Raw genomic sequence first — 23,488 nt, 5'->3', positions numbered from 1 at the left:
GACATACATTCTATCTTTCTTAAATATGATTTTGTACTTCAACTTTTGATTCCATTACTAAAATGGAAACTCCCTCTCTTTTATTAAGAAGGAAGGCAAAGCAAGAACAAACTTGTAATAAAAAAAGGGGGGAAGGGTTTTCAGGAACAACTAGAAAGGACACATGGACAAAACCAAAAGGGGGTAGGACTGAGGGTGGCAGGTGGGGATGGCTGGGGTGAGGGGAGTGGTGGAAGGGAAATGGAGATGACTGTGATTGAACAACAATAAAAAAATGAAAATGAAAATAATGAACAGAGACCAAAAAGAAAAAAGAAAAAGGGAAAATGTGAAAATCTCATTTATTTATTCAAGTTTGTCCCAAGTTACAGTGGGATTAATGTCAACTGAAGAGGATGCAACAAGTTTGTAAGTGATTTTGACACAAACCCTGCTGGTTTGGCAAACCATCATTGAGAAATCCTTCCAGTAGGACTTTTCAATAAAATTCTATTAAAGTCGTAAGACCTAAGAGAAGAATATTATACTCCATTTTCTCCCTGGACTCCTTGAGCTGATCTAGAGTCTTTCAATACATTCAAAGGAATGACCTCACCAACTCAAAGGCAAACACAGTCTCTACCAGCAAACATCAGAATTAGACTGAATGATATGGAAAATCCAGAAAAAACAAAACTAAACAAAACACAGCTCAGCCTTTGTTTGCAGACTCATTTTCAAAACTTTGAAAACCTATTCAGTATTCAAGAGCCAACAGGCCCTGTACCACTTTGTAAGCTAAGGAACTTAAGCTATGAAATGTATTTCACTACAAAGTAACACAATTTACATCTGGATTTTGATATGACTCTATTTAGCTCAATTGCTTTCCCTGGATATAATCTTGTTATGAAATGAAATTGAAATTAATTTTCAAATATTTTTACTTTATTCTAAAATAGATTTTATAGTCTGTTCTCTCCCTGAAATTTTAATTCTCTCTATAATACTAGGGAGAAAACTTTAAATAAAGTGATACATATCTAACGTAAAGAACGAGAAGGTTTTTTCTTGTTGTTGTTCTGTTTCTTTTAAAAGATAACCTAATCTGATATTGGTCATCCTAAAAACATTTGACTGTTCTAGTGCTTTATGTATTAATTAAGCAGCTGGCCAGGTGTAATAAACTCTGCTTACTCTCAAAGGCAAACAATTAGAAAGACTGTAGCAGGATACTTATGGGCCCACTGTGGAGCTCCTGAAGCCACCCACTACTCCAAAACACTCCGGGCAAGTGAACATTTACAGCAAAGAATTTCTAAATTCTCTATGATTTATAATGAAATGATGCTCAATACAATTTACTCTTTACATAGATAGGGTGGACTATTTGAATTTCTTCTATAATTTTTCTAGATAAAGTTTTAGCAAAACATTTTAGAAATCAAACTTATAAGAAAATAAAAATGATGTCACTTGAAATATCAAACCATTCACATTCCCAAGTATTGCTGAGGGATGGGTGAAGAAATCAACTGTCATAATGAATCAACAGAAATAACCCTCCCACACCAGATATGCATGCAAATGGAATGTGATATTAGACTCAATACAATTGACATATGTACATGTAGGTACAAAACACACAGTCTGTAAATACAAATGAGTTCCATCATATTTACTATACAGGACATCAATGGTGACAGACTGCAATTAATAACAACAAGGTTGATTTTTGAGGGGGAAAAGGGAGAAGGGTCTTATCCTGGAAAAATAGTGAGAGAGAGAGATAATCAAAGAGCTAAAATTTTCTTTGGCATGGTAAAGGGGGAAGTTGACTTTACCAACTTATATACATGACATGTCTCTATATTTGTGGGTGATGCAATGCCATTTCATTACATAAAGTTGTTTGATGTTTTCTAATATGCCTTCATATAAATATTTTATTCAATGTTTGTGAATATAACAAATGATATTAAACACAGAAACTATACAATGCAAACTCTTTGTATGTAAATTGAGTAGTATATACCAACAGTTCTTGATACCAACAACCTATGACATGCAGTTCATTAGTGCTGCCCTTGTTCCATGCAACAGATGAGACCAGACACAAAGGAAGTGATCAGAATAATTTACAAATAACAAAGACCTTTTGCAATATGTCTAAACATATATTAGAAGAAAGTATTTTGACATCCACTCATAGGGATAAATGACCTTGTGGAGAAATCTTTTCTTAAAAAGTGCACATTTTCATAAATCTCAGTCTTCAGAGAAATAAATCTTGTCAATTTTAACCAATAAGCAGCCTTGCAGGGGAAAAAAGAAATCAGTAAATAAGGCTGACTACCAAAAACAAATCAGTGGGTTGTTTGGGGCGTGTGTGTGTGTGTGTGTGTGTGTGTGTGTGTGAGTGAGTGTTGGGATAAGCATTTACTTGGAATTTCAAGTTAAATTATTCATAGTTTGCCACATGTGATGGATTATATGTCTTCCCTAAATAATTAGTTATAAAATTCATCTAATGTATTTTAACTAATCCTCTTAAAAAACAATAGGCTTCAAAATGGTATAACAAACCAAGAATGGTCCAAGGAATCATTTGTTACATTTGTATTTTAGCCATTATCAACAATAAATCTACTCAAACATTATGCTAACTTTTTATTTATTAAAATGGAATCCAATATGAAAATTAAATAAGCATAAACAATTAAATTTATACTAAATCTTTAATCAGCTAAGCAGGCCAATATTTTAAAATGCTGGGCAAGAACTGTCATGGAGACTTAGAAAAGCAGTGACAAAATCATTTCCCAGGAAATACAGTGCAGATGGGGGTAAATGGTGACTGGATCATCCTTCCACATAGAATTAATAACAAGAGGCCAGTATAATGATCCCACATGTAGTTTTCTATAAATGAGGTTCAGTTTGGTCTCAACTCTTCTGAGGACAAAACATTGAATTTTATTAAGTATACACGGAATTGACAATGTATTTCCAAACAGTTTAGTATTAAACATTTTGCAACTCTTTATATCCAATGTTGAACATTTTGCACGGTTTCTTCACTGTGCAGTCTCAACTATTTATGGCCTTTCTTGGGAGTCGTTTTCCCTAAGCTCAGAGTTATTTAAAAGGAAATTAAGAAAGCAAATAAAACAAAAGTAAGTTGGTTGAATGGGCTGGCAACCAGATGTTTGAACATGTTGGTTTGCCTTTAATTTTATCTAGAATAATTCAACAGACTGAATTCTGAGATCATGGCAAGGCACCTCTATCCCAGCCATTGGGCAACCTGGGCCCCAAGATGTTGAGTTAGAGGTATGGACTGGTGAAATACACAGTACCTGACTCAGCATGCTGAGCTAAAAAAAAAAATTTTTTTTCCTAATGTGTCCAGTTTAAAAACTTGTCATTAAACACCAAAAAATATTAAAGTCTAATTTGTAACTAAGGTTTGCATTGCTGCTGCAGAAAAGAACACAACAGCCGCCTTGCCCATGCTCTGCTGAGTGTGAGTGGAATGCAGCCAAAACCCGAGATGGCATTAAGTTTGGTTCATTAAAAATAGGAAGGATTATATCTGAAATATATTTAGGTAGCGCAACTCTTGTAAGTTGTAATTATTGATTTTTTCTTTTTTTCCCAAATAATGAAGAATAGTAGATGAAAAATGAACCTTAATCAGGCCTACAAGGCCTACAGAGTTCTTTGGACCCACTTTCTCAAAAACCAGTGGGTCTTGCTCGCTGGGCAAGGCAAATGTTACCATTACCAGTAAGCTTGTGATATGTATAAAACACACACACACAAAGAAACTATAGGGGGATGTCAAACACATATCGGAGAGAACATCCAAGGACAGTGTTTGACCCATTTCTCACCCCAGCAACGCTGACTTCAGGAACACAGTACCTGCCAATGAACAGAGCATATATGTGTGTTTAATTACTAGTGTGAGCCCGAGACACCGCTCTTAATCTTTATGATACAATTTGTAGTAATGGGTTTAGAAGGCTTCCTGATTCCCTGATCACTTTCTGAACTAAGCCAACTGCAACATTTAAGGTTTAGAGAAACACAATCCCTGCAATAGGTCACAGACAGTGGAGCAAGCAGCCTGTAAAAATGGGAAGGAGAGAAATCCATAAGAGCACAGGTTTACAGCTTCTACCTAGAAATTACTCAGTATCTGTGTGCTACAAAATTGAACTTAAACACATGGAGGTTGCTGAAACAGGACTCAAAAAGGATTATGGGTAGCTGTCAGCAGGCAAGGTATCGAGTGTACTTGTGAAGTATATCATTCACATGAAGTGTCACAGTCACAGAAAAGGTATTAAAAAGGCATTCCATATCTGGTAGGGCATTCCATGGTCTGAGTTTAGCTGGTTATCCAGGTGTCTTCTTGTTGGAGGAGGTGCAACAGGTTGAGATTTATCCACTTGCAACCAAAAAGTTCGAAATAGCAAATAGCAAGCATCCACTTACTTCCAGCTGCTCCTCAGCCGCAGGAGCAGGAATGTTTGGCAAGGATAAATCACTCAACTGTGCTCAGGATGAGTAAGTCACAACACCTGTGAGGATCTGGCTATGTTGTCTTACTTTTGTTGACTGGTTTGCCTCCATTCATTATTGCAGATGCACTTGTGCTTTTACTTGGCGTCACCCCAGCCTTTGGGACCGTTTCTCCAACATCATGCAAAGATGGTTCTCGGTACATGGCAACTAGTGACAGGAAGGAGAGCATGAAGAAAGGAGGAAAAGGAAACGTTACCTAGTTCAGTTTAAGAATCAGCATATGTGCAGACCTCAGCAGTTTGCCCAGTCCTGTTTTCCTGTAGTAAATCAATCCCATTGAAAGGGATGCAATACCTTCCAGCCCCCAAACAGAACACATTACTACCTACACGTTATCTGGTTTATATAACTAAAATATGTACATAGGTGTGCATGGACGTTTGTGTAGGAGAGGTGGTTTAAATGGAGCTATGGCCTCTTTTAAAAATATGAAAATATATATACACACACAAGAAGTAGAGGAGAATGGCAAGCCTAAACCTAATTCTCTTTGTACAGCAAGAGAAAATCAGACATCCTTTCCACTGCACACTAACAATACTTGAACCACCCATTCCTATCCAGCTTTTCAAGTATTTACACCCTAGACCATTAAATTTTTTTTCTCTCAAGTGGTTCAAAAGCAACTCGGTCACACTAGTGTCAACTTCAAAGCTATACAAAGCAATAACAAAGGACAAGGGCCTTGGGAAGATCATTGTTTAGATTTCCTCTCCCGCATCTATGAATCGTGATTTTTCAGCATCACATATATGTGAAAGTGCTTGTATACATCAGACCTATATTAAATGACTTGGCAAAGTGGTAAAATACATATCCTTGAAACACTTTCCAATCTCTTACTCCCACTACTAATCCAATTAGGAGACAATAGTATCCTAGCATTAACTTTGATTGTCTAGTGTGAAGTTTTATAAGACATATGAATGCCCCAGAGCATCACTAATTAATCAAGTAGCTAATTTGCTCTGACACTTTCAATGATATAATTTATATCCTGTATGGGTCTTGAAAGCTTGAAATTAATTTACTCTATCAACTGTACTATGTGATAACCTCTGTCATTATAATACACTCTTAATTGTTTTTTAAGAGTACTTCTATCTGCTAATTATTTGAAAATATTGTTTCTCTCTTCCTCATATATAACACACACACACACAACAGTTCAGTGCGTGACTGAAATACCAAGTAATATTATTGTACTACACCTTTAGAGTCTCAGATATTTGTTACTGGATATACAAAATAGTTGGTTTCCAAATTTTGCTTCAGTTAAGAGAGACATTTAGGACTTTTTGCTTTTCATTACATTTCTGCAGCTAAGAGATAAAGTTTTAGAAATTTAGTCAATTCTTAAGTGTCCATATTACAAAAAATTAATGTAATGAGACAAAGGAAGGTAGAAAATAAGATTTGTTTAGAGCTGTTATTGACTAAGTTTTTAACTTTTCACTTGCATTTAAATATTAGTTAATCTGATGCTTTCAAAATTCATTTAAAGAGTATAAAGCAAATCATTGAGGTGTTATTTTAGAAGAGAGAAACCCTCTAATTCCTTATTTATTCTCTAATTTTCCTTATGATTTATCATATAATGAGAATAATTTACTCATATTTCAGTCTGGCATGAGTTTTCTTTTTTTAGATAGACCCTGGTGGTTAATTGTTTGGGTTTCAACGACTTGTTCTAGAGACAAATTTAGTAGAGGATGATAGGAAGTCAATATCATTGAAATTGTAAAGATGGTTTTAGTCAACAAGACTGCTTTTCCAAACTTAGGCAAACTGACAGCTGAATTATAAATTTACATATAATTAATATTTTAATTTTCAAAATTTTAAATTAGTTTATTCTCATAGAGAAAATGTGGATTTATAAAACTAATGTGGATATTTTCTGATGGATAAGGCTTTCCTGTAAGGATAAAAAACAAACATAAAGTCAAACTGTCTAAACTACCTTACGGTGTTTATTTAGTTATTGTATATCTAATTTTCTGTGAAAAATAAGAAGCGTTTAAATAGAAAACACAATGGAAAAGCCTCAATGACAATTTTTTTTGTAATTCACAAGCAACTTTATAAGATGAAAGTCAATGATACTTCTGGCCAAATCCTTGATGAGAAAGGTGCAGATATTTCTGATTAACAAAAGTTTGTAGCCTGCTTTCTGAGAATCTGATCAAAGTAAATGACTTCATTGTTTGCAGGTGAATGTAAAAAGAAGATAATGCCACAATTAAGAATACTAAACAATTATGCAGTTTGGAAGGGAGATATGTAAATCAACAAGTTCTTTAAAAGACAAGTTATTAACCCTTCATTTTCTATAATTAAAATAATTCACAATAATATGACTACTTTAAGCTAGATAACATCAAAATAGGCAAATATATTTATTCCATAATACTCTAAACTGAGTTTTCCTAATATATCTATTGTCACAGCCACAGATTTGTAACATCATTACATCATTTAAAATTTTTTATGTAAATTAATTAAATTATTCTAGGGGCTACAGAGGTTGGAGCAGTGAGGATTTGAGACATTAGAAATAGGTAGACAGGGAGTTTTGCTGGCATTTTTTAAATTAATGGAATATATAGGTGTATATATTCTATCAAATTGTGAATATCAATATGTGTATGTATATATATACATATATGTATAGACACAGATACACATACATACAGCAAAGTGTACACATCTTAAATGTACAATGTAACTATGCGATGTGCAACCATCACCCAGGTCAAGATAAAGAATAGTTCCAGCATTCCCTGAGGGTTCCCTATGGCCAAAGCAGAGTTATCAATATGAAGAATAAGTGTGTAATCAATCTGATAAGGATATGTACACATAACACTCACCTTCCAATGGCTTGGGTAGAAAATGAGCTGCTGGTTTGGTTTTCTTTACTCTGTTTCCTTTCATAGCTTGCCCTTCTTTATTCAATCCCAAAAACCAGGCTCTACCAGATTCCTGTTGTCTGTACAGCATAGATGAGTAGATTACATAATAGTTTTCAAAAACAGATTCTTTAAACTTGCATTCAGGGGTAAAAAGTTCCTGCCGAGAAAAATGGGAAAAAAGAAAGTTAGAGGCAAAAATGGGAGTTTCACTAGCATTTCTCTTCCTTCCTCCAGAACCTCATCCACTATGGTTAAGGAGTCAGGACGCCCTTGGGCAGGGATGACCAGACACTCCTTCTTGCATGCATTAATTGCCCATACGCTTTTTTCAATATACAATGAATAGAGAATCTGCTATTATTGATAATATATTATTGATAATAGGTAGAAGTATAGATGTTCTTTAATAAGAAAATAGAAGACATAACCAAATTCAAAATCCTTTTACTTAAACTAAAAATAATGCAATCAGGCTATAATCAGAAAGAGTACCTTAAAGTAGTATCATATTCACAATACACTAAACAAAAGTCAAATATATATTTAAGGTATTTGCTAATCTGTTTTCAATATTTCCATAGGAATAAAATATGATACCTTAACAGTTGCCAATTGTTCATTAGATCAGTGATATTATAAGGTGGTACATTTTAACTACAGAGACAAATTGAAGCCCCAAACTAAAACTATGACAGTCAGCTGGCACATCAACTAGACACTGGAGCTGAGGCTGTGTGTTAGCTGTTCCAAGTGACAGAAGCTGAAAATAATGACCTAATTCCATGGTTTGGAGCCCCACTGGAACTCTTGAAGAAAAACATCAGAAGCTTCCTGAATGAAATCCACCCAGCATTTTGGGAAAGAGAATAATGAGTTAAATGCTGTGACTCTCAATGCCATGATCTATATTGATTAATGAGTAGCACAAAACTTTACTACTTTATGGATTATCATTAATAACATAAATATTCATGGATGGCTTTTGCATATTTCTGAGATTTAACCTACAAAGGCACTTCTGATAGACCTCTATTAAAATTAATTTAAAAGTTTAACCTATCTAGTTAAAGACCTTGGAAGCTCCTTAACTTGTTTTTATGGCTATTTTTAAAAGGCTCAACACTTTGCTATTATATATGTATATATACACAAATGGTACTATTTATATAGGAAATATACAAAAATATTATATATGTCATATATAATATCAACACTGTGCTATTATATATATATTTCATTTTTATATGAAATATAATACAAAAGAGCTTTATTGTCATTAATCTTTTAAAAATATCACTGTAGACTGACAGCTATGGTGGGGGTGGTGGTGAAAGAAGGTGAAGGAACTTGCCAAAGAACATGTATGCATAACCCATAGATATAAGCAACAGTGTAGTGATGGCCAGAGGGAAAGAGGGGTGGATGCTAGGTGGAGGTAAATGCGCAAAGGGGAGGAAAATGGGGACATCTGGTAATAGTGTCAACAATAAAAATAAATTAGAAATAAAAATAAAATAAAAAGTAAAATTAATATATTCTATTTGAAAAAAATTACCTTAATAATTTTTATGACTGCAGAAATAATAACTTGTTTTTCTTTCAAAGAGCAATTTTTATACACATTCTGAAAAACATCCTTTAGGGTCTAAACATTAAAACTTTTAAGAGTTAAAGTTATGCTAACTATAATAAGGGATATGACATTGTTGCCAGTAAAAACTTTCTTTCAATATTTTCCATGAGAGTGTGAATTATTAAACAGTGACTCTTACAGGTTATAATTTATTCAGAGTTACTTTATCCATAACTTTAGGTAATTCACTGAAAGCTAGTAGTTTTCCAAGAAGAACAGATTTTGTTAATGGTAGATGCTTTTCATGACAAAGATGATGGATCCAATGATTAATTTGATATTAAAATAGCCAAAAGAGAGGCTTAGACTTCTCTCAAAGGAATTTATGTAGACCTTAGTTTCTTCTGGATTATTCTACCTTAGGCTTGATGAAGATCTCATCGAAATAAATGTCATGGTCTACCACTAAGCCCTATTTCTCCAAATCCCTCTTATTAGTTACCTCACTAATAAAAACTGAGTCTCACTAATAATAACTCAGTCTTACTGAGTCAATCTCCAGAGGAAAAACTAATAAAAGGGTGTTTGTTCATACATTTGTGGTGAAGGAAATAAAATGGAATGCTGTAAATCTAGCTTATCCTCAAAAGACTACTAAATACAATATATTGGTTGAAAGTATACCAATATTTCTAGGACAAACAGATGAGACATACTTTTACTGAGATATACTAAGACATCCAAGCATATTACTTATTAGTTAAAACCTATCTCAAATCCAGCTGGAGTGGGATTGGTAAAAGCTGATGCAAGCTGAATTCACTCATGGGTCAGAGGAGCTGGCACCTGCCTTCTAAGAAACCTGGTCTTTGCCCAAAGCCTTTTTCACCTTATTAATAAGATTGCTGATAACTGACCTTTCTCTAGAGAAACCAGGGCCTCCATCTTTGGAAATGCAGGTCCATAGGGTAGTCAACGCTTATTAGTATCTGATTCCCTCTTATAATGTAAGAAACAAGGAAGACAGTACTTCATTACCTTAGCAAATTAGAAATGTGTTGTCTCCACCATGGTAAGTTGACTGGGTTGAATATGAAAGAGAATGAAGACTCCTGATGTGAAAGAATCACTTATTGTCAGAGTGTAACTTAAGGACGTCTGACATTAAGTCTTTGTAGGTAAAATGTTTGCATCTTAGGATTCTAAGGAAGCTGATTCCACCTCTTTTTGTGAGCTGTGGTACAGACTTCACAGGCGATTCTTTCTGCCTTCTATAGTGAGAGCTATGGGCTTCAGTTGCTTGTGTTAGTGGAGACTGGTCAGTACATTGTGAATATTCTTCATTCTTGGTTAAATAACTAATGTGCACAAACATACTACATTCAAAGTCACTACTATCTAATACATTTTGCTAAACTTCACTAGACTTTTCAAGAATTGAATCTGCTCATCAAACATTGGAGCACAGAAAGAATCCCTGCACTCCCAGAAATACTGATAGGACAAATGAAAGTTAAGATTAGTTACTATTGTGTTGACCAAAAAGTTTGTTTAGTTTTTTCCATAAAATAAAAGACACATTTTTCATTTTCACCAATGACTTTATTGATTTGTATATTTTGAGTATGCTGGCTACCCCCTGCATGGTGTAACATAATTTTCAGTTAATGTGTTGATTTGACTGTTATCAACTTTAATTGGTCTACCCAAACATGGAGCACCATCCAGTGAGGGATCTCCAGGAAGAAACTTCACAAACCACTTTTGACACCTTTAATCAGTCATGTGAGCTTCTCCTTTTTTTTTTTTTTCGTTTCAGTTGCCTTTTTACCTTTCTGGAAATATTAAGCATAATTTGGCAAAAATGTTGCTTATTTTCTACCATCTTCAATATTAAAATGACTACCAATTTTGATAAGTTTTTTTAATACATGCTGATATGACAGCTGTCACAATACAATCCAACAAAATTGTTTTGAATGAAGTTAAAGACAACTAAGCACTACTAGAGCCATCTTACAGAAAAGTCCAAATGAACTTTTGGCCCAATACAATATGTATTGGATGTCATAAGTATTAAATACACTTTCAATACATAAATAGGAGGCAGTGGAGGTGTTCACCCTACTCCACCTGTGAACCAGTAAGTGAATGGTGACTATGAACACCTGTGGAACCAGATCTCCTGATTCAGCTCTGGCCTACTTCTTACCAGCTGTTCTTGGTGAAATTACTTAATCTCTGGCTGTCAGTTTCCACCTCTCTAAAATGAGTACAAAACCATAGGATAATAGAATGGTTGGGAGGATTGAGTGCATTGATACACGTTATATGTTTAGAGAAGAATGTGGCATATAGTAAAGACTCACTACTTTGTCTAAAAATATTAGTTATCATCTAAAATATAGCCCATATCAATTATTTAAATTATATCAATATTTCAGCAAACCAAAATTTAGGTAAATAATTATTGAATGAGAATATTTTACACCAAATATTGGGCTCAGCATCAGATACACCAAAATGAACATAAACAAAGCAAACAAGATTCTTCACTGGAAGAATTTTGTTAAAATTCTTGTGCTTAGAAAATGACAGTACAATGAAACATCTGCTGTGGTAGACTTACCTTAAAAAAACTACAGGAATAATAGGTGTAATAAATGCCGTGGTGAAAGACAATGGTGAGAAATGCCATGGTACATTTGGAGAACTATAATTAGTCCATTACTGAGACTTTGTGGAGGCAGAAGTGAATAGGAAGGATTCAATAAATGTGACAAAGGGTCTTGGACAGTCTGATAAAAAGGTTAGATTTCTTATGAGCAAGAAGTATACATGAGACTTCTTAAATAAGCAAGAGAAAAATAGTGGTCTTATCAGTATTTTATAAACACCAGTCTGTTGCCAATGTAGAGGATAATTTTGAGAAGTTAGTGTGCATATCACTCATATACTGATGTATTGAAGCCCGATCTCTTGCAGAATGAACTTGAAAATTATCAAACCTCAAAATTATTGTATATGTGCCCATTTTAGCAATTAGTTTAATATAATAGTCAAGGATACACAAAGTCAGGGGAGAAATATGACCAGAATTATGTCACATTATAAATTGAGTTCTGAACTTCTTGGTAGCCAAGATCAAAATATAAAAGCTATAGGTTATAATAAAAAATATGGAAGAGAGAAAATATTTTCTTTTCCTTGTCACTAACTTCTAAAAGTCATTTCCTTACAGGAAAAGAGTGACACTGGCTAACATAAACAAAAAATTGCTCTTGATAGTAATTGTACAGCTAATGACTTTATTAATTAATGACTTTAGTTTTGTGTTTGAGTCCAACAATACGGTTTGGGTAAGAAATTAAAGTGAAAAGTCCCAGAGGTGAGACTTGAAATAATTGTAATTGATGAGGTCCCCAGGGATCATGTACACAGTGGGGGCCACAAACTCAATGTCCTTACTGACCAGGTAGATCAAGAGTGAAGCAAGCTAGAGTAATCATTGTAGCTTTATAAGGATGAATGTCCCCTTATTGATCTTGGTGGAAGAGACAGAGAGAATAGTAGAAGGGATGGTAAAAGGAGCAACTAGAAAGGAGCAACTAGCTGTTCCCTACATGACTTTCATACAAAAATGAAAACCTTAGACCTTTAGTGGAACTGAAGTAAATTAGAAATCCAGGTTTCTACATAACACCTCCTTTTAATGTGACAACTATTTCTTGTTTTTTTAAACTTTATTTTTATTTTTTACACTATTACAGATGTCCCTATTTCCCCCCTTTGCCCTCCTCCATCCAGTCCCCGCCCCCTTTAGGCTATTACCGCACTGTTGTCTGTGTCTATGGGTTATGCATACACTGTGAACCAGAGGGCTAATATGGGGTTCATGAGCCTCCAGTTTGAGCAGTCCACTGTAGAGTGGCAAAAGAAGTATTAAAAAAGAAGGAACCCCAGGTGGCTTATCAAAGCATCCTTAATCTCACTTAAGGTTTTTATATATTTGAGTGATGTGATAATTGTGCCAGTAAAACTCCAAAATGGGCAGTGATAATATCTGAAACCATTTCTTGAAATTTAAGCTGAAATAAAAACGTTTTCTATTCTTTGGGGATGTTGTCTACTAGAGTTTATCCTGAAATCAGCAGAGATTTATCCTACTTTCCCTCATATTTTATAGTAGTTTTAAAATCAATCATATCCTTTAATGATACTGTTATGACGCTTCCCAGTTCCTTAAAAAATGCAGAGCATTATTAAGATTACATATAAAAGAAATAAAATTCTCACCTTTTAGAAGATTTTATATTTATAAACTTTGAAACAAAAAAGAGTTTGTACTTAACACTCCAAAGTAGAAAATTTAGTTGTCTAATGTGTTTTATTTATCTAAACATAATCAAATATTTATAATATTGGGTTATAACTAATACCCACAGGAAGAAAAATAGTAAATTATTTGTGTATATACTTCAAACTAAAGTATAATTATATATGTGTTTAAGAGACAGCTTTTATTTAATTACAAGACCCAGTAATTTTAACTATATTCCCACTAACAAAGTAGGTTCTACAATACTTATATTTAAAAGACCAGAAGTTGTTACTTCAGTAGTTTCTATGGAAACTAAATTTTAAATGAATGTATATTTTTTGCCAATAAAGATATTATATGATATTTAGAGATATTACATATGTATAAATAAATAAATACATACATATCTTTAGACATCTATTTTAAATTTATTATATGATATTTAATATTGATTTTCTTTTTACAATTTGTTTAATTTAATTAATATAATGTATTTTTATATATTTTAATATATCTCATATATACACAAATATATAAAATCTTTAAATATACATTATTTATTCAGGGTCCAATAGCAACTTTTTTTACCTGGTCACTTAGTGATGCATAATGATAGACCTCATCTCAGACCTATTAATTCAAAGTTTGCATTTTTTTACTTTCAACATGTTTATTTTATTAATTTTTTAAATAATAAAATTTTAAATTGTTGTTCAATTACATTGTCTGCATTTTCTCCCCACCCCAGCCAAGCCCACCTCCTTTCCCTGCCTCCACCCTCCCCTTTTGTTTTGTATTTTAGCAAAACCCCAGATGATTTGTATGCACATTCCAGTTGGGAAGCTTTGGCATATGTTCCAGTTACCATACAGAAAAAATAATAAATGATTGCAGAATTTTTGGAAATACCAATTAAATTGGTGTTATCCATACCTTGTTACCATTTCTTAATATTGGCCTAAAATATATTAAAGTAAGAAAATTGAAGCCAGTAAAACTGTGAAGTATTTATAGTACATAATTAAGAAATTTGAGGATTATAAATAAAAACAGGTACCAACTGACTCTACAATGTTAAATCTGTTTTCTCTAGAACATAGGTATGTACAAATTACTGAAATAATAATGCTAGTAAAATGAACAGATGGTGCCTGTCCTATAAATATTAGCAAGAAATATCACAAAGAAATACACAAGAAAGTTTTGATACAACCATATACCATCTCCATCATATGTAGGGTCATATATTAACTCAATAGAACTTTGCCTAAAAGGGAAATGTAACACTGATAGTGCAAGTGCTTTATGGGAAGGGAACCAGTTTTAGTGTATGTAATAAACTCCAGAAAAGTGCTGTTATGAGTTTTTAATTTTTTTTCTGGATGATCTGAGTGAATAATGCAATTATATAACAGTTGCATACAGTGATATACAGAGTCTCATGGTCTGAAAAATACCCAGGAGCTTCATCAAAATAGAGATTAGTGATGTCTTGAAGTCAGATTATCTGCACTGCCTCATCCTTTATTTTAAGGGTTTTCAGATTGTTAGTGATTTGTTACAGCAAAAAATCACATTAAGTCAATATTACATTTATTATATATATACATATATATGTATACATATATAATACCTATTATACATATATTATATATGTGTATGTGTGTGCATATATATGTATGTATGTATATGTATATATATTAGCCATGATAATATCAGTGAACATTTGAACATTTTAGAAATGGGATTATCTCACTCAGGAGGTAATAATAAAATATATTAGATAGTCTTCATTATAGTACCACTTGACAAATGGTCCATGACCTTGGGCCTGAGTACAAATAATGCCTGTCTGCAATGAAACAAGTGCAGAAAGTGAGCAAAAACAATTATAAACTTCTATAGCTATTTAACAATACTTTTATGAGTTAAATATAAATATTAAAAACCTGGGGGTTTAATTTGTATTTTTAAAAATACTTTTATAGTCATTTAATTTTATTAGATTTTATAAAAATATCTCTGAAAAAATTGGAAATTAAAAAAGTACTGTTCTTCACCATAGACAATCTAGGGAATACTACTCTATTATATACAAGTGTAAATATAAATCCAGTTAAATAACTACAGTGAGAATTAATAATAATCATCATTTACTTATTTATCAATGTAAACCAGTCACAGCATTACATGTTTTACATGCATTATCTCATTTTGTTTTTTTTTAACAGTCCATGACGCTAAAGTTAACTATCTCGATGAGAATTTATACAGCTAGTAAGTGGAAGAGCAGACTTTTGATCTCAGGCTGTCTAAGTCCATGACCTGGAGTCTTCATCACTAGTTATCCCACTGGTCAACCCAGTCTGGTCTAAAAGAGAATCAAAGAGAGGAGTGTGACTTTACAAGAGTTAGGGAAACCACACGGAAAGTTAAAGTAGTTCCAAATTAAAATTTCTGCTTCAATGAATGACCCTTAAGAAAGGAGTGAAAAAGATTATTATATTTATTTGGATATCTAAAAACTGTGAGTCAGCATTTGTACAAAAATTGAATTTTTATAGTTAATGTAGTTAGAATAGATAAACTCAGTATCTTGCCATGTCCTATCAAAACCTGTTCTAGTTACTTTATCTCTCTTTATTAATGTTTTTTTCATCTACTTGTACTTCTCAGCCCATGTTAAGTAATTGAATATCAAATGGCAAATATTTAGATGTGACTTTAACTCTGCTAGATACTATGAGTGAACATGTACTTGTTTTTATCAGTTTTTTCTTCCACTTAATTCCTTGAACTATATTTTAATACTATTCCTACAATTCTATATACTACCCTCCTTAAGCCTATTTCTGCATCTTCAAGCTTTTTCTACTTTCTTTAAACCTCATTCTACATTAGACATTACACTTGTTTTGTATTAAGCTTATGTGTTATAGATGTGTCATAATAAAACATACCCAGTCAAAACTACATACTTATATAAATAAAAAGCAAACTAAATCAAACAGATCAAAAGTACCTTTATCCAACCTTTAAAATGCAAGCTCCCATAGAAAAATAAGAGAAGCTGCCATAGAAAAATAAGAGAAGCTATATAAGCAGACTGTACAATACTCTTAAAATATAATATTCATTAAATAAGTTTTGTTTGTATGAAGCTTTATTATTTCCAAAGACTATTGACATGTTTTGCTTATTTCAATAATGCTATTAAAAATACTTTAAGAAGAAAAATAGCATTACCCCACTTCATAGGTGATAATTTTTAGTCTCAAGACAACACAATTCCCAAAAAGCAATTGATTAAGCTGTTTTAAAATATATCTGTGCATGTGAAATTTTCCCTATACCATGCTACTATTTAGCACATATTTATTAATTATAACAGTTGATAATATGAACCAAATGAAAAAGGTCTAATTTTTTCCCAAAACACCAAAGAAATCATCTTACTGGAATAAGAGGAAAGTCAGCATCTGATACGAATTACCAAAACTAAATGTGTAAACCCACATGGTGCTAAAATTAACCTGAGGATTATGTTATCTTGATTTTGCTTTATTAGCTAAAAACATGTGGGCCATAATTTCCTAGATTCTGGTAACGATTTGTTCAATAATTCCAAAGTTTAACACCAAAGGACAAATATTGAACATGAAAGAAACAGGCCAGGAAAGTAAGAAAAGAGGCAATAGCAATACCCTTCGGGGAAGAAGAGGAACTAGGAGAGCAAAATGTCAACCTGTTGTCAATAATTAGATGAAGCTGAAGTCCCTAATATTCATTTCAGTTATGGACTTAATTCTCTCTAAATTATCCCTGAATGATTTTAATGTTATATTATAAAATATTACAGGCATTGATGAATATGTTGCCTCAGTTTCTAGATTGTTGGTTGAGAATATGACACTATGAAATGGGAAGAATTATTTTATTTAAAATTGGTAAAATAAAAGTACCATTACAAATACTAAACATTATGTCCCAGATATTAGATAATAAATTTTATTTGAATAATAAAATTTGAACATTATGAGCACATGGAAATAATTTGCCACTTATTTCTGTAAGTAATCACGTCTACAATTCATTCATTCATTTATATAATAAATATTTAGCAAGCTTTAGTATTTGCCAATCACTGTTCTCAATCTTGAGACATAACAATGAGCAAAAATTGATATAGTCTGTCCTCTCTTGGAGTATACAGTGGGGGAGACAGATGGTAACATTAATAATCATATAATTACAAAATAAGTTATTACAAGTAAAAGAATGATTTCTGTAAGACTACACAACAAAGAAATGTGACTAAATCTGGACTGGTAAGGAAAGTCATTAAATTCTGATCCGATATCTTAAACATCAGTATGAGTTAACTATGCTTAGTGCAGGATGAAGAATATATCTGCAGACAATTGTAACCGAATAAAAATAAAAAAATTAAAAAACAATAAAAAATAAATATTTTCTTAAAAAAAGAATATATCTGAAAAGGATAATATATGCAAAGCCCCTGGGGCAGGAGCAGGTACAGATCATTTGAAGGACAAAAGGAAACAGTGAAATTGTAATGCAGAGTCTAAAGGAGACAACAATAAGAGATGAGATGTGAGTGTTAGGTCTGAACCAAACAAGTTGTCCTGTTAAAGGCTTTGGTCTTTTCCTAAAGACAATGAGAAGACATCAGAAATTTTATGCAAGGGCATGGCATAATCAGGTAGGCATTTGAAAAGACCACTCTGTCTAATTATGAAGAAGAGAAAAATAATAGAATCAGTTTGGATACAAGAATGCTGATTTAATTACTGCAGTACCCTGGGCCTTGGGAGTGCAGATAGAGAGAAAAAGGTATATTAGAGAAATATTTAAGAGGTCAAATAGTCAGTGCTATGTGATTGTATATGGAAGCTAAGGAGTATCAAGCACAATGTGTAGGTTTTTTGCTTGTGAATATAAACCAAATGAAAAAAGTTTATTTTTTTTCCCCAAGACATGAAAGACGTCATCTGGATGACACTTGGTATGTGTTCACTGCTATTTGTGAAAGATCAAATATTGTAGTTTTGTATTCTTGAGCAAAATAAGCTTACATGTATAACAAGTTCACGTGGTGCTTTCTGTCCTCTTATGAAATGTTATTTCAAATATTCATAAAGTAATTTTTCCACAGAGTTGTATTTATAATTTTTTTAGGTATAGGTTAATTTTATTACTCAACTTATCACCAAATCTATGGCTAATGATAAAAATTAAAAACACACACACACACACTCACAAAAATAAATAAATAAATAAATAAATATAAATAAAGCATGGAGAACAAGTCTGATACAGACTTGATCACAGTTCATATAGTCAATGTTTTTTTTCATTTTTTACATTTTATTGTTGTTCAAGTACAGTTGTTTGCCTTTCCCCCCACCTCTTCCTACCCCAGCCATCCCCTCCTACCCTCCCCTGATTCAACCCCCCCTTGGTTTTTTCCATGTGTCCCTTATAGTTGTTCCTGAAAATCCTTCACCCTTCTCCCGCCATTATCCCCTCCCATCTCCCCTCTGGTTATTGTCTGTTTGTCCTTAATTTCAATGTCTCTGGTTATATTTTTCTTTTGTGATTTGTTGATTAGGTTGCAGCTAAAGGTGAGATCATTTGTTATTTGCCTGGCTTATTTCACTTAGCATAATGTATTTTCAATTTTATCCTGAAGTAGCCTGCTATGTGTGTGTGTATGTTTTCAATTCCAGATAACTTTCTAAAAATGTATTCATTCCTAGAAAAAACCCAAATCACAGTTGAACCATTATTAGTTTCAGAGCAAATAAAGTTGGAAGAGAAAATACTGGAATTTGGTGGAAATAGTTCCTTAAATTCCTTATCATTTTTTAAGTCCCAGCCAGCAAACAAAGTGGTTCCCAGATTAACACTAAAACATCATATGATGATGGCCATTATAGACTTCCCAGTTGTGGGAGAAAATTGCAAAAGGTTTATCTCACAAGTTTACTATAGTAAGAAACTATTCAATTCCCAGTCAGTTTAGTTAAATACATAAGAATGATCCAAAATCTTACCAAAAGAAGTACATTTTGGGACATTTTTAGAAAAAAAATATGAAACAGTTATTCTTACTGATGCCAGAGCAAGGGATTAGTGGTAGGCTCCTATTTGTTTTCTTCATAGATGTTATTTATCCATTACTCATGAATTTAACCCTTTTAAAAATAATTTTCACTTTCATGATGTATTACTGTAAAATAACACAAATTCCATCCTTGTTCTCTGTATTATTCTATACACTTTTATCTTTACTTGCTACATTTATCTTTCTGGATTGAATTGTGTAAACTTTCAGGTCTAGTTTCATAGATTAGTTCTTCCATTCACTCAATTGGTCCAATTTGCTCTCACAACTAAACAGACTGACCAAAAGGTAGGCACTTTGAGGAGGAAAACTAAAAATAAATTAGCAAGTATCATTACATCTTACAAAGCACCAATGAGCTGGCCCTTAGAGAACTATATGGTCCCTCAGGCACTACACTTTTAAGGATAATATATACATGATTGATTTAGAGAAAGACAACTAAATCAGTCCAGGGTTAGAAAGTATTTGGAATTAGGAGACCAATAAATATTAATGTGGTTGTGTTAAAGTCATAAAGAGAGAAAATTACAGATGAAAACCAGTGATCATTGAACACAGCTCACTCTACATGTAGTGAAGGGGTTAAGGTTGAGAAGTTGGAAACTAAATAGACATGGTTTTGTAACCAACTCTGGATTCTCACTAATAATGATCTTGAAAAAGTCATGTAATCTCCAATATAAAATACTTATTCCCATGGACTTGTTAGCTTGAACAAGCATTTTGATGCAAAGTGCACTCAATAAATGTTAGCTATTGTTCTTATGAAAAGACTAAAGATGAAGAGAATTCCAATAATGTCTAACAAGACTCCCCAAAATGAAGAAACTATATAAACAGGTTCTACAATACTCCTAATTGCCATATTCATTGAATAAAGTGAATTCAGATCTGTTTATCAATCATCGAATTCTGTAAATAGGCAAAAATGCAAAGAGGGAAATATAGAAAAATAAAAGTGGGATTTACAGGGGAACAGGAAAGTGGGAGTCACTAGCAGGGACTTCCAGGAGGGAATGTTACCAAGTAAGACCTTGCATAGTCTTAAAATCTGACCTTTGATTAGTAAGGTCATTTGAGTAGTCTATGATTGGGTATCACAGTTTCAGTTAATGTGGCAAAGATCACATTTGTGTTTAAATTTCTTACAATTTTGACCTTATAAGGTTGATTTCATGCCCCATCCCATAATAATTTTAACCTAAGCCCGTCTTTTGTAAAAAAGATGGAAACAATATTCTGTGTTTTGCCAGTCTGGCAATAAGACATTTGTATGGTAGCATCAAAGGAAAACGTGGATCAGCTCAGCAATGTTGTTATAGCGTACAGCAAGATAAACATTGAATATGAAACTAGCTTTGAGTAGTATATGGACAATTAAATTTATAGCAAATACTGAAGGACCTATATTTGTTTCTATTTTTCCAGTGTTATCCAATTCATTAATTTACGTAACAAATATTTGACAATCTACACTGTGCCACTCATGTACTAGTTGCTGAGTGTGGAAAAAGAGATAACATGTAATAATCCCTGTCCTCTAAGAATTTCAGTTTCATTTTAGTGAAGGGAATCAACCACATATTAGTAATCACAATACAGAGACACTGCTATGCTGGGGGACATTAGAATGAGAATCTAGAGAGAATAGCTATTTCTGCCTAGAGGAATGGGAAAAATCTTTATTTTTCAATTTTTACTTTTCTTGTTTTTTAAATGCTCTATTATTTTATTATGATGAAATACAAATGAAATTTATCCTTTTGACCATTTTTAAATGTATAGTTCACTAGCATTAAGCACATTCACATTGCTGTGTAACCATTAGCATCACTCATCTCCAGAATTTTTCATCATCCCAAACAGAAATTTAAATGTGGTGCTATTTAGCTAGGGCTCGAAAGGTAAGTTACAGCTTGTTAGGTGAAGGAAAAAGAGTAAGACATTCCATTTGAAAGGAAAAGAACTGCCCAAAAAGCTCTCTGAGGTAGAAGTGGTTGGAAGTTGTGATTCCCACTCTACAGCATTCTTGAAAGACAAAATTATGGAGAGAGAGTAAATAGATCAGTGGCCGAAAGGAGTAGTAGGGGGAGGAGTCAATAGGTGGAGCCTGGGTATTTTTAAGGCAATGAAACTATCTATATGACACCATAGTGGTAGACACATTTTATTATACATTTGTCAAAATCCATAGAATGTACAAGACAAAAAGTGAATTCTAATGTAACAATGGACTTTAGATAATAATAGTGTGGCAATATTGGCTCATCAATTGTGACATTTGTTAATAAAAGGGAAATGGGTAGGTGGTGATGGTGGCAAGGAGGTGTATGTAAACTCTACTTTCTGCTCAATTTTTCTGTAAGCCTAAAACTACTAAGAAAATAAAGTCTTCATTTACATAACAAAGTCTACTAATTGAAAAAAATTAAGAAAAGAAACTCCCTCAGAGTGGAGGAAGATTTTAGTCCAGAGGCAGAGATATTGCAGGCTCTGTCCCTTCATCAATGTTTTAATAAATTCTCAGTACTTACTCATTAAGGACAATACGTATATTAACAGTACTCAAGAACAATATTTGAAAGTCCAGGTTCGTGAGTCAAAAATGAAACCTCTAGATCAGGGTTGTGCAAAGTACAACCTGTAGGCCAAATCCAGCCTGCCAACTCCTTATGTAAATAATGTTTTTTTGGAACTCAGCCAAGCCCATTAATTTACATATTGCCTAAGGCTGCTTTTGAGCTATAACAACAGTTTATTATAAGAAACTGAGACCATATGACTTACAAACCTAAAACAACTTGATCTGCCCCTTTCCAGAAGAGTTGGCCACCCCCTACACTGGATTCTGAATTGGGGCTGGCTGAATATAGCTTTCATGGGATTCCTTTATTTTAGAACAGGGGTATCAAATGCATTTTCAGCAGAGGGCCACCTCGTGGGTGCCTTCAAAGGCCCAAATGTAATTTTAACTCCTTAACAGTTAAGGAGCAGTTACATTTATACAGTCCTAAAATTATTTTGGCCCCTTGAAGGCAATGGTGAGGCTGATGTGACTCCCAATGAAAATGAGTTTGACCCCCCTGTTTTAGAATAAACAATATGGAAATACAGAAACCTTCTCATAAAAATAAATAAATGTCTGTGGAGAGATCCCTCTGAGAATATCTGGATTTGGAGATGTGATTCTGGAGATCTATAGGGGTAACAGAGTGTTCATTCTGATTCATTAAATAGCCCAATTGTGAAATAGATTGAGCAGCATTCTACACTATAATTTTATTTTTATTTTAATTATCACATGGATACATTTTAACTTCTATTGGTAAATTCATAGAGACACATTTCAAATGAAATCTGTAAATAAAGAAGTATCACTAATTAAAATTAAAAATAAAAATATGAAGCATTTGCTTTTATTTAACCAGAAATAACATTCATGAGACAGATTTATGTCATGTGTATCCTTTCAAAGGTCTCATACACTGTTGATCAGAGAAATAAAAATGAGATCACTAGAATTTATGTAAATAATTTTTAAAATATTTAATATAAATTTTAACCATAAGGTTATATAAAATACAAAAGGAAAAAAGTAATTTACATGTATAAAATACCAAACTAGTTATGAATGATGATATAAAACTGATCACATGAATAATTAAAAGTATTTGGTAGAGTCAATGTTTGTATCATTTTAGAATGCTTGCACCTACAAGGAATGAACCACCTGAATTATAGTAGTTTAAAGAGTAGAATTTGAATTTGTCTCTCTTGTAAAGTCTCTAGAGATCGGTGCTTACAAAGTTGGATCAGTGCCTCTGATTTCACCAAGGACTCAGGCTCTTAGGATAGTTTTCACTATCCTAAGTATTTTGACAATTGTCTCTCATAAAATAATTGTAGCTGAATCATCACATTTTTATAGAACAGTCTCCCAATTAAGATAAAGGGGG

General features: G+C 32.9%; 1 protein-coding gene across 1 annotated transcript in view; it reads right to left on the bottom strand.

Moving 5' to 3' along the window:
* Positions 1-2,625: 2,625 nt before the first annotated feature.
* The window catches only part of FGF14 (fibroblast growth factor 14), a 214,885-nt gene continuing 194,022 nt past the window's right edge, over positions 2,626-23,488 (bottom strand). Inside the window, exons 4-5 of the mRNA XM_024578873.3 lie at positions 7,446-7,644; positions 2,626-4,719 (exon numbers count right to left, since the gene is read on the bottom strand). Of these exons, the coding sequence (XP_024434641.1) occupies positions 4,583-4,719; positions 7,446-7,644 (336 nt within the window). The 3' untranslated portion in view covers positions 2,626-4,582. The remainder of the gene's footprint in view (positions 4,720-7,445; positions 7,645-23,488) is intronic.

The sequence above is a fragment of the Desmodus rotundus genome, chromosome 13, assembly GCF_022682495.2.
Source record: "Desmodus rotundus isolate HL8 chromosome 13, HLdesRot8A.1, whole genome shotgun sequence".
NCBI classification, from domain to species: Eukaryota; Metazoa; Chordata; class Mammalia; order Chiroptera; family Phyllostomidae; genus Desmodus; species Desmodus rotundus.
The sequence above is the reverse complement of the archived record's forward strand: the minus strand, read 5'-3'. Positions and strand labels throughout refer to the sequence as shown.